At 35.2% G+C, this 13440-nt stretch overlaps 1 protein-coding gene across 1 annotated transcript in view; it reads right to left on the bottom strand.

The window, feature by feature from the left end:
• Nucleotides 1-13440, bottom strand: part of LOC144977643 (uncharacterized) — a 72414-nt gene that overhangs the window by 36620 nt on the left and 22354 nt on the right. Inside the window, exons 17-24 of the mRNA XM_078923059.1 lie at nucleotides 10291-10390; nucleotides 8288-8418; nucleotides 7037-7218; nucleotides 5167-5362; nucleotides 4062-4213; nucleotides 2869-3105; nucleotides 2041-2253; nucleotides 330-449 (exon numbers count right to left, since the gene is read on the bottom strand). Coding sequence (XP_078779185.1) covers nucleotides 330-449; nucleotides 2041-2253; nucleotides 2869-3105; nucleotides 4062-4213; nucleotides 5167-5362; nucleotides 7037-7218; nucleotides 8288-8418; nucleotides 10291-10390 — 1331 coding nt within the window. The remainder of the gene's footprint in view (nucleotides 1-329; nucleotides 450-2040; nucleotides 2254-2868; nucleotides 3106-4061; nucleotides 4214-5166; nucleotides 5363-7036; nucleotides 7219-8287; nucleotides 8419-10290; nucleotides 10391-13440) is intronic.

The raw sequence follows: 13440 nt of genomic DNA, 5'->3' as shown, positions 1-13440 counted from the left end.
CCGAGCGCGAAGCTCGAACCCAAGACCTTCCAATCCGAAAACGAGTGTCATACCACTGGACCACCACTAAACTATGAACTGCAAGAGGTAATAAACAAAACTGAATATAATAGCTTCTAAAAAGAAAAAAGAAAAAAATACCAAACACTGAATGGTTTAGGCTCAAAACCTTTTTTCAACCAAAAACAATACCAACATTGTTTATGGAAGAAAAAAAAATAGAATAAAAATATAATACACTTTTGAATGGGAGACTTTGGAAAGGAAAAATCAAAAGTTATTATTCAACACATATCATTAACACAGTAAAACAAAAGGTTGCAACTCACAGCCAAGATGTGATCAACAGTTGTTGAGAACACAGTTGGTGTGTCAACTTTACCCTCTGCTCTTTGACCCCAAGAAATAAGAGCCTCCTTAACAGCCTCTTTCTGAACAGAACTTTTGATCTGTAGTAAGTAGATGAAATAATTTTTAAAAATCTGATTTTAGGGAAACATAAATCAATTTCTCTATTTTCCAATCTTTTAATGTGGACAGAACTTTTTAATCTGTGGTAAATGAATAAAAAAAAAATCTAATTTTGAAATTATCAAATTCTATGTCTTTCCATGATAAGGACAAATCCGTAGCAAGTCTTTGAAGGAAAAAAAAGTAATTAATATTCTGTATTCTCATTTATTCCAAAACTAGATGACCATACTGTTTCTTGTTGTTGCTACAACGTGTACAGCTGGGCAAGTTATTCAATATTTAGACCGATAATATGTTTTGTTTGTTTGTTTTTAAGGGTTTTACGGCGCTTGCAACACATTAAGGTCATATCAGCGCCAGTAAAAAGGAAGAAAATGGGATAGTAAAAAGTTCTAGAATTACAATAAAGCATCCAAGAAACGGGAAGACAAAGGGGAATTGGTTCGAATAATAAACAGGTGTAGATTCCAAAAGCACTCTATCAAAGTACTTAGTTTGAGACCACTAAAAGTCTCATCCAGACACAAGCACAGGTCCCCGCTAAGAGGAACACACTCAAATGTTTTACAAATCATATATAATAAAAAGAAAGCATAATACAGTGCATAACAGAGAGATGATTTACAATGAAAAAAATATCATCTCCCAAAACTAACTATACATTCGACTGTTTCCCTCTCAGCCAGGGCATCTGGCCAGGACCAGGAAAAAACCAAGTAATCTCATTCCAAGACAAAGACAGAAAGCATGTTGGAAAACAGATATAAGGGGATAGAAGACACAGTATGTACCCCCCCCCCCCCCCCGCCCACTATGGGAGGTCAGGAACCCCACCCAGAGACTGATAATAGAAACTAGAATTATTGGTTGCTTTCGAATTTATAACATTGTATTTTACATCCATTTCAAATTTGTGAAACAACTCTACTAATCAGAGAATATCAAGTCTAGAGTTTTGCTTAAAAACTAAAACATAAAAAGAAGCTATAGCACTGCAACTTATTATATTGATATCAAACATTTCTAGATCAAATAAAGAAGTGTGTGCATAATTTGATGATAAAAATATGAAATCATAAAATGTTTATTTCAAGGCTTTCTTTCAAGTCCAATTTTCTCCTTTCTTACTAAGAACCCCCATGAGAAGATGGGTCAACATATAATTATCAAAGTTTTAATTTTGCAGCTCATAATACATAATTGGAGAAAAAATATGCCAATTTATATCAAAACTAACAAGGCATGTTAGCTAGACACAACACACCAAATAAGACAGCACAGATGTGTAAGCATATTCAATATTCTTTTTTTTTTCTCTTTCACTTTTATTATTTATTTTTCATCATTTCATTTCAACTGTGCAAATCAAAAAAAATAAAAACATACAATTCATGTCTTTCATCTGAAATCACATTCACCCTACAGTAAGGAAACAAAGGGAGAAAAACAAGTAAATAAATATGGCAAAATCAATTTAGAGTAATCATTCTCGGGAAAGAGAGGAATATTTCAAAAAAAATTAAAACCAGAAATCAATAAAAGAATGAAAAGAAATGGAAAACTGACCTTTAAGAATGGAGTGAAAGAACTTTTGCTTGGTGTTTTGACGGCAAGGTACTTGGCAGTGTGAGCCAGTAGCCTCTCGGTCTCGTTGTTGGTACAGTAGAGTGTAGCTGGATGCACCAACCCACGGTCTCTCTCCCGCTTGGTGTCTGTTGTGATGATAAGCCAGGTGGCTGGAACCCACGGTCGTTTTTTCAGATGGATGGAGAATGAAGTCTTTAGGGGATTGACAGAAAGTAGAGAGAGGGAAAAGTGAGAATAATAACAAAGACATTGATTAATTGAGAGTACAGTCAGTGACTATAAATTCAACAGTCACTTCGTAAGGATGCTGCTTTCAAATTTGTATGACAACAATGATGATGGTGCTGATGATGACGATGATTATGATGATGATGTAAGTGTTCTGGACGAAGTAAAAGAACTGGCAGGAAGGCAAGAACCACTACTTGCAATGGTAAAGAGAAGGGAATTGTCTTGGTTTGGTCACCTCGTAAGACACGAAAGCTTATGCAAGACAATATTGCAGGGCACAGTAGAAGGCTGCGGAAAAAAAGGAAGACAGAGGAAAGTGTGGCAGGATAACATTAAAGATTGGACAGGATTGACGTGGAACAATCTAATGAGGAAGGCCCAAGACCGTGATGAGTGGCGTCGAATCGTGAAGTCTGCATCCCGAGAGTTCCCCCGACGACCAACCGGTCATGGGATAGAGTGAGAAGGTGAGTGAATGATGATGATGATGATGATGATGATGATGATGATGATGGATGATGATGATGATGACTTTAAATATAAATATCATGGCCTGCGAAAGGGACCAAACCTTACCTCAATGTTGTCTTTCAACATTTCCCCTGCTGTAGTCTTGACCTTGGTTATCATATATTTCCTGTAAGAGTCATCCCATGCTTTGTCCAATAACTCATACAAGCAACACATCCTTTCAAAGCGTACATCGCCCTCTCCAACTAAAGACAGAAATTCTTCGCACGCAAAGTCTTCGATGACGAACTCCTCCGGTAGATTCTGCCACAAATCTTTGTATTGTGCCCAAGGAGAATTTAGCTGAAAAGGTAAGAAATGGATAAATAAATGAACTTATGGATAATGAATTTAAAAATCCAAATGTTTAAGTTTTAAGCTGGATCGTGAGAGATGGTAAAAAGCCAGCAAATAACAACCAAAAATCATTTTAACAATAAACTGCCATACTCCGGAAAGACACAAATTAAAAAATTTGGCCAGAAAACTTGTATTATTATTATTATTATTATTATTATTATTATTATTATTATTATTATTATATATTATTATTATATATTATTATTATTATTATTATTATTATTATTATTATTATTATTATTATTATTATTATTATTATTATTATTATTATTATTATTATTATTATTATTATTATTATTATTATTATTATTATTATTATTTTCACTCAAACATACAACCACTCAGACATGCAGTATGAAACAAAGCAATATAATTCTATAGAGTTACATAGTAAAAAGAAACGTTTTAAGATGTTTTTCAAAGAATTCTGCATCATTACTGTCTGATATATCTTGGAGAAGAATTCCAGATAAGGGGTGCTGAATATTCAAATGCATGCTCGCCATTTTAATTTTATGATCATTATTATTATTATTATTATTATTATTATTATTATTATTATTATTATTATTATTATTATTATTATTATTATTATTATATTATATTATTATATTATTATTATTATTATTATTATTATTATTATTATTATTATTATTATTATTATTATTATTATTATTATTATTATATTATTATTATTATTATTATTATTACTATTATTATTATTATTATTATTATCATTATGATTATTATTATTATTATTATTATTATTATTATTATTATTATTATTATTATTATTATTATTATTATTATTATTATCATTACTATTATTATATTATTATTATTATTATTATTATTATTATTATTATTATTATTATTATTATTTATTATTTTATTATTACCAGACTGTTGTGGTCCAAAGGAACATCAATTTTGTTCACGCATAGAAAATCCCGGACTCCGAGCAGGAAGAAGAATTTATGCCAGGAATCTTGTTCCATCTGCGTTGGGTTGGGAGGCAGGTAGGCAGGACTCAACAATGTCCATGACAAGGCTGAATAGGGAAAAGGGGAGATAAGGGGGGGGGGGGGGAGAATGCAGATACAGAAAGGACGGATTGCATGGGTGCAAGCAACTGGACCTCAAAAAGCCTGCAAGTCTACTTATGACCAAACATATAATCTGAAAAAGCCTGCAAGATTCAAATTTAATAATATAACTATCACTTCCGAGTCACAGTAGCATCGTGATTCAAAAGTTTCGCTTAGTCATATGGACGTACCCGACCCAATCGTTGGGACCTAAACTAAAAAAAAAAAAAAAAAAAAACCCCAAAAAAAAAATCCAAATCGCAAAAAGCTGGCGACTTTTTATTCGGTAATCCAATCGGCCGGCTGTGGCCGGCACTCTTGCACCCATGGGATTGTGAAGTGAAAAAATAAAATGGCCTTATAATATCTGTGTAATCCAAATTCAAGCGGGTTATGTTGTTGACTCAGTTGTTGGAGCATTTGCCTCAGTCCAGTGGACATGTTTTTTAGCCCCCTCTTATTGTCCATCTGGCAGTAATTGAGTAGTTGAGTATAGTATAATATTAGATCTTGTGGAAAGTGAAAGACTACTGTCCTCTATAAAAACCGTAGTATGAAATCGTTACTTGTCTACATAGCACGACAGAATCAAGGATAAATTAAATTCTCCGTTAACCTTTCGGGCTCTGAGAGACTATATTAAAATACAAAATATACAAAATAGTGATGTCAAAGGGTCAAAATACTTCTTTTATTTATTATTTTTTTAATGAAGATAAGCACATTAGTACACAACATTTCCATGTTATTGATTTTGTTTGTTTTGTTTTTGTTTTTGTTTTTTGTTTGTTTTTTTCAATACTTTCAAATCTAAAATTTTGATTAAATAACTTTTTGTTCGGATTTTTCTAAAAACATCAGTGAAATGCTAATCTGTAAATAGCAAAAAAATTCCCACCAATGTAGAAATACTCACAAGGAAAATTCTTGACCAAGTCAATGTCGTTACCATAGACCACAGGGAAATGGACGTTGTCCACGTGAGGCTGCTTGACCCCCTGATTGGTGACCACTTTAGCAACCTCCTTCAGGGGAGTTATCTCTTCCCCACAGTCATACAAGACTTGTTTGGCACATACAATGTAACTGACCAAAACCTCCTCACTCTTCTCCTGACCAATGAAAAAATAACTCTTGTTACGAACAGATGCACAATGCTGCTGATGACATAAGATAATCAAAACTATGAATAATTTTATCATCATCTGATTCGAGGAAGCCATCTTCATCTGTAATTTATGCAATCGATCATACTTGGTGCATATAATAATAATAATAATTAATAATTGAGCTTTATATAGCGCAACATCCACTAAATGTGCTCAAAGCGCTTTACAAGGGGTCCCTGGTGGTCAACAGCAACATTTAACATGTAGGACGGGACATAATGCCTGTTAGGCGATATTACAATTTTTCAGACAAAGACAACGCTGTTAACGACCAGGTACTCATTTTACACCTGAGTACGGTGAGAGAATGTGAGTAAAGAGCCTTTTCCAAGGACTCAACTATGCGTCGAACGCGAGGCTCGAACCAAGGACCTTCCGAATCAAAAGCGAGTGTCATACCACTAGACCACATAGTCGCGCATAATGAAAAAAGAAACCTTTTTTTTTTAAATCAAGACAATCATGAAAAGAAAGTATAATTTTTAAAACACCCCTATGAAGGCATTGAGTATTATTGATGCTATGCATTAACCCTTTCAGTGCTGAGGCTGTATTAATATTCGCATTTCCATCATAAAATGGCTGACACCTGATAGAGGCAGTATGAGAATGACAAATTAAGACAAAGCGACATTCCAATTCGGCCCAAAAGCTCAATTAAAATACCCCCCTAGGGCCAATTGAATGTTCTGATGAAAGAAATTTCAATTTATCAATTTGCCAGTAGAACAGATTCTGCTCTAGCCGCAGAGTGCGGCCAATGGCGCTGAAAGAGTTAAGTTAAAATACTCACAACGTCCGCCAGACGGATATAACGTGTGCGGCTATGTGGTCTAGTGGTATGACACTCGCTTTCGGATTGGAAGGTCCTGGGTTCAAGCCTTGCACTCGGCGTATAGTTGAGTCCTTGGAAAAGGCTCTTTACTCACATTCTCTCACCGTACTCAGGGGCAAAATGAGTACCTGGCCGTTAATAGCGTTGTCTTTGTCCGAAAATTGTAATATCGCCTAACAGGCGTCATGTCCCGTCCTAAATGTTATATGTTGCTGTTGACCAGGGACCCCTATAAAGCGCTTTGAGCACATTTAGTGGATATTGCGCTATATAAAGCTCAATTTTTTTTTATAATGTACCAACACACAAAACTATATGTGACCAAACATATTTATAGTCTGATTGATAGAATTAAAAAAGAACTAATCATTAAAATGGCTGTCTAAAAATAATAACAAGGAGCTGATTGACGTCAATTTCATTCCTTCTATAGATAATAATAATAATAATAATAATAATAATAATAATAATAATAATAATAATAATAATAATATAATAATAATAATAATAATATATCTTTATTGTCCTAAAAAAAGTGGCAATTTGTCATTTGGTTACACATTTAAAACAATATAATTTTGACATAGACACACTTACACAAATGCACACTAGTAATATAGTAGTCATAGAAAAGACAAAAAACAAATAAACAAACAAACAAATAAACAAACAAACCGTCATCAACAACATCATCATCATATAATAATTAAGATTAAATAAATAAGATAATTATTTTCAAATATAAATTTCTATTGCAAATTCTACTAAACTTAATTTCTCACCTTCCACGTATCTGATTTCAAGATTGGAAGGACGTGGCTGTGCAAAAGGTCATGAGGGGTCATTTCCTTTATGTCCATTCGACTCAGCAATTTTAAGACTTGGGAGTTGACCTCGGAGTCGGGTGTTGCCGTCAGTTTTGGATGGATTATGTTCACATCTTTCCTCAGAGCTTGAAGGGGATCTGAGGATGAGTTTCAACGGTCTTTGTCAACAAGTATGACTTTGACAGAATTTAGTTAGAATTTAGAATTTAGAACTTAGAATTTAGTCATGTCCCGTCCTACATGTTAAATGTTGCTGTTGACCAGGGACCCCTTGTAAAGCGCTTTGAGCACATTTAGTGGATATTGCGCTATATAAAAGCTCCATTTTCCCTTTTTTTTTTTTTTTTTTTTTTGGTTTCAAGAATTTAAATATATCCCTTTTAATAACCATATCATCAAAAGATGATAACTCAGTTGGTAGAGCATTCGCTTCACATGCAAAGGGGCCAAGATCAATCCACCCGGTAGTGATTTGGTAGCTGGGTCTGATAGATCTGGCAGAAAGTACTTTGCTATAGACAAGCGTTCTGTCCAAAAGGTAGCAAGAAATCGCTATTGTCTGTTTCATGCTATAGAAACCAGGATAAACTCCGGCCCTACGGGCCGAAAGGCTCTGAAGGACAACTTAGTAGCAGAACTATCCGGCCCTTCAAAGAATTTCACTGGGTGGGGTTCCTGACCTCCCATAGTGAGCAGGGGGGTACATACTGTGTCTTCTATCCCCTTATATCTGTTTTCCAACATGCTTTCTGTCTTCATCTTGGAAGAGATTACTTGGTTTTGACCTGGCCCTGGCCGGAGTCCTAGCTGGGAGGGAAACAGTCAAATGCATCGTTATTGTTTTGAGAGATGATATTTTTCTCCTTGTAAATCATCTCTCTGTTATGTATTATTATATTTGTTATTTTGAATTTATAATGTAAGCATTTGAGTGTATTCCTCTTTGTTGGATTTTGTGCTTGTGTCCGGATGAGACTTATAGGTGATCTCAAACTAAGTACATTGGTGGTATGCTCTTGGAATCTACATCTGATCCCAATTTGTTCCCAGTTCCCCTATGTCTTACTTTTTCTTGGCTGCTTTAATTGTAATTCTAGAACTTTTTATTATCCCATTTTCTTCCTTTTTTACTGGCGCTGTAAAACCCTTAAAAACAAACAAAACAAAGAATTTCAAGCTGGGAATATAAGTCATCTCTATGCTTACCATAGGCTTGTCTCGCCTTCCTGGACTTGCTGTTGGTCGTACTTGGACCATCTTGCTTGTTGTCACCGGTCAACAAGAAAACGGTTGTATCTTCTGTAGACACCAGGCTGCCATCACTAAGGGGAATAAGTCTGGTCAAAAGAAAGACAATAAATGCAGAGATAAATTACCTCCTCTATCACGTAGTCTGATCTTTTTAAAGTTCCTGAAAACGACTAATTCTACAGTCAATTTCAGACTTCCATCTATTTTTATCAGTGCTGATGGTGGGTTCGAGCCTCGCTCGGTGCATAGTTGAGTCCTTGGAGAAGGCTCTTTACTCACATTTTTGCACCGTACTCAGGTGTAAAATGCGTACCTGACTGTTAACAGTGTTGTCTCTGTCCGAAAAAAAATTATAATATCGCCTAACAGGCGTCATGTCCCGTCCTAAATCAGTGCTGATGGTGACAAAAAGTGAAAAAGTAGGAAAATGTTGAACGATTGCCTTTAAGCCCCATTTTTACTGCACTAAACCCCACTTTTAGAACAATTGAGATGATAGACTATCATTGATACTCTAGCTAACTTCTGGAGAGTGGGAAACTGCACTTGTGTGTTCCACCACACATCAACTCTCTCATTGCTAGCACATTGTTTCGAGAAAATGTAATTTTTATAAGGAGGAAATTCCTCCTCTGGACTCCAAAATCGCGGATTTCCGCGGAATGAGGAAAACCATCAGCACTATTTTATAATCAAGAAACAAAAGGTTTTTTTATAGACCTTTGGTCTTTATATGACGATTAAAGATTCGAAGTTCTTGTTTTTTGTATATTTTCTATAAAGCATATCGTTGCCTATAATTTCACATAATTTCAGAACATCACTTCTCCTTTGAAGGTTTGAGATTTTTAGAGTATTTGATAGTCAGTCATTTATTTTAATCTTCCAATATTTGTGGAATACGTTGGTTTTTTTTGGTCAAATGAAAAATTAATTTTGTACCCCAGGGAGTTTCATGGTAGATTTTGATTCCACATGAAACAGAACTGCAATCGCCTATATATAGATCTTGTGCGGCTATGTGGTCTAGTGGTATGACACTCGCTTTCGGATCAAAGATCCTGGGTTCGAGCCTCTCTCGGTGCATAGTTGAGTCCTTGGAAAAGGCTCTTTACTCACATTATCTCACTGTACTCAGGTGTAAAATGAGTACCTGCCCGTCAACAGCGTTGTCTCGGTCAGAAAAAAATTGTAATATCGTCTAACAGGCATCATGTCTTGTCCTACATGTTAAGTGTTGCTGTTGGCCAGGGACCCCCTGTAAAGCGCTTTGAGCACGTTTAGTGGATATCGCGCTATATAAAAGCTCAAAAGCTCCATTTTTTTTAAAATACAAAAAGCTGCTGCTTGAAGATCATAGAAGAAAATAATAATGAAAAAAATAGAATAGATCTTCAATAATCTTTGTCCTTATCATCTTTTTCATCGTGGTTTGTTGACAAAGGGTTCCAACCCGAAACGTTCATGCCTATGTATGTTAGATTGAACCGACTGTTCTATTTTTTCATTATAATTTATTTTCTTATTTATTTACATAGTAGGTCTTGCAAAACAATTCTATGAATACTTGGATGAGAAACTGCCATAAATTCAGCATCTTATATTTTTTTCACCAACAACTGCCCAGAGTAGTATTTGTGCGGCTATGTGGTCTAGTGGTATGACACTCTCTTTTGGATCGGAAGATCCTGGGTTCGAGCCTCTCTCGACGCATAGTTGAGTCCTTGTAAAAGGCTCTTTACTCACATTCTCTCACCATACTCAGGTGTAAAATGAGTACCTGGCCGTTAACAGCGTTGTCTTTGAAAAATTGTAATATCGCCTAAACAGGCGTCATCATGTCCCGTCCTTCATGTCAAATGTTGCTGTTGACCAGGGACCCCTTGTAAAGCGCTTTGAGCACATTTAGTGGATATTGCGCTATATAAAGCTCAATTTTAATTTTTATAACCTCCTACCTCATGTTGGCGAGTCTGTGGAAAATTTCAGTATTCTCTTTGAATGAATCCAGGCTACAGTAAACACAGGCTAACCATTTTGCTAGCTCATTCACTTGGCCTGTGGGATATCAAAGAGCAATTTTATAAAAATCATCATCACCGTCATCATCATCACCATCATCATCATCATCATCATCATCATCACCATCATCATCATCATCATCATCATCATTATCGTCTCATTACCGTCATTGCCACCACCATCATCATCATCATCACCATTACCATCATAATAATAATAATAATGCTGAAAACTTATATAGTGCTATAACTCTGAGACACCCTACTCTAAGCGCTTAAATTACAAATTACGTTGGCTGAAACATACTCATTCACACACACAAGCCTACACACACACACACACACGCAACACACAACAGAAACCAGACAGACCTATGTTGCTTCTCATACCATCTACTAAAGACGAAACAGATATGTTTTAAGCGAATGTTTAAAAATGGACAAAGATTCTTTTTCACGAATGCTCATTATCGCTATTAGCATCACCATCATTATTATTATAATAATAATAATAATACATGACATTTATAACGCGCATTTTCATCACTGGGTGATGCTCAATGCGCGAAACAATAATACAGTGACATTATTATACAAATGAAACATTATACAAACTACATCAACATAATATTATCATTATACAACAATGTAATAACTAAACATAAAGTCATTAATACAAGATATGTTATAATACATCCACATGCTATGTCAAATACGGAATAATATAAAATAATGATATAATAACATAAACTAAATTAACATTCATATTGGGGTCAAATTACAAAGATGCATTAATCAAGATGTGTTTTAACAAAGAGATGGTGTTTTAACTTTGATTTAAATATTGATAAGGACTGCGCTTCTCTTATTCTTTTAGGAAGAGAGTTCCAGATGGAAGGTCCGACGTGACTGAACGATCTGCCGCCGTAAAATTTATATTTATATTTATTTGTAACAATTAATTTTGTAGAATCTAGTGCAGAACGTAGACTCCTCGTTGGCTTATAAGTTTCTAAAAATTCAGTAATATACAATGGTGCTTGATCATTAAGGCACTTATAGCACAATACTGCTAGTTTGAATTCGATTCTCACATTAACTGGTAACCAATGCAGCTCATACAAAAGTGGCAACGAGTAGGATGTTATCTTCTTTCTTAAAATCAATTTAGCAGCCGCATTCTGGATACTTTGAAGGCGTGATATTTTATCGTTGCTTACATTCGAGATTAACGAATTACAGTAATCTATTTTAGATAGTATGAAAGATGTTATTAGTTTGCATGTTACTTCTCTTGTTAGGAAAGGTCTAACTGAAGCAATTCTTTTTAAGCCTATTGTCAAACTTCTACATAGAGAATCAAACTGTGCCTGCATAGTCATATGTTGATCTAGCATTACCCCGAGGTTTTTCACACACGTTGAGAGGTTAATTGTGCACCCATTTATATTTAGAGTAAACTTCAGAAAATCATCTTTCAAAACACTTTTTCTACCACACACCATCACCTCTGTCTTTTCATTATTCAGCTTTAACTTGTTAATTTCCATCCAGCATTTAACATCTCTAATACAGTCTTCAACACGGGTAATTAATGATGGGATATTACTAGGGATATCGCTTACATAGATCTGAGTGTCATCAGCATAGAAATGATACATTAATTTATTTTTAACAAAAATATCCGAAAGAGGTTGAGTATAAAGAGTAAAAATAACAGGACCAAGGACAGACCCCTGCGGAACGCCGTAATTTAGAGGAAATGTTTCTGATACTGCGCCATCGATCAGAACCGACTGAGATCTTGATGTTAGGTATGATTTAAACCAACTAAGCGCAGTGTCTCTAATTCCAAAAGTAATTTCTAATCGTTTAATAAGTATCTCGTGATCAATGGTGTCAAATGCAGCCGAAAGGTCCAACATAGTCAATAAACAGACATGATTTTTGTCAATACTATTAAGAATATCAGTGCATACTTTTAAAAGGGCAGTTTCAGTGCTATGATGTGATTTATAGGCAGATTGGAAAATTTCACTTAAATTATTTAGATGGATATGATACAAAAGTCTTTTTAACACAATGCGTTCAAGCACTTTGGATAGATATGGAAGGTTGGAGACAGGTCTGTAATTTTTCAGTTCGTTTACATTTAGATCGGACTTCTTTAATAGTGGTTTAACAATGGCACGTTTAAACGAGTCGGGGACACTACCTGAGACAAACGAATTATTTATAAGTTCAGTTATTGTTGGTAACAGTTCTTCAATACAAGTCTTAAGAATACTAGTTGGGATGGGGTCTAATAAGTCACAATATTTTGATGGGCTATCTAAAATGGCTGACTTCACTTCATCTTCAGTGGCTGGATCGAAAACATGTAGTGGCGTTCCATGGAATGGTCCAAAGCTCGGTGACGATGATGATGATGTATTGTCTAAGTTTTCCCTAATGGATTTTATCTTGTCGTGGAAATAGTTGGCAAAATTTTGAGCTAGTTCGGTGTTATTTCTAGACGATGGAAGGGGTGTGGATTTCTTACTGCCAAGAAGGTCGTTTGCGGTGGAAAACAGTTCTTTGCAAGATGTAATGCTTTGAAATTTTTCGTTGTAGTGGGCCTTTTTTGCGCATGTGATGGCGTTATAAAGAGCCGACTTAGCTGCTTTGTAGATATCTTTAAATACCGTTAGGCCACTCTTTCGCCATTTCCTTTCAGCCTGTCTCTTTTTCTCTTTAATTCCTTTATCTCGGAATTGAACCATCGCGAGTGTGGTCGATTCGATACGACCCGACATTGTGGCGGTGCCTCACGGTCAATAATAGATCGCAATAATTTGTTGTAGTCGTTTATATTTTTAACCTCATTTATGACGTCACGAATGCTATCTTGTAATTTTCAAATGATTATCATCATCATTATCATCATCATTACTGTCGCTACTACCACTATCTTCCCAACCCATCCCACAAACCTTACCAGGATTTCCCTGACAGTCCCAGTTGGCACAGATTCCCTATCTTCCCAACCCATCCCACAAACCATACCAGGATTTCCCTGACAGTCCCAGTTGGCACAGATTCCCTATC

The sequence above is a fragment of the Berghia stephanieae genome, chromosome 7 (assembly GCF_034508935.2).
Source record: "Berghia stephanieae isolate SIO BIC M18660-M18661 chromosome 7, UCSD_Bste_1.3, whole genome shotgun sequence".
Classification (NCBI taxonomy): Eukaryota; Metazoa; Mollusca; class Gastropoda; order Nudibranchia; family Aeolidiidae; genus Berghia; species Berghia stephanieae.
Note: the sequence above shows the minus strand (reverse complement) of the source record. Positions and strands in the feature narration are given on the sequence as shown.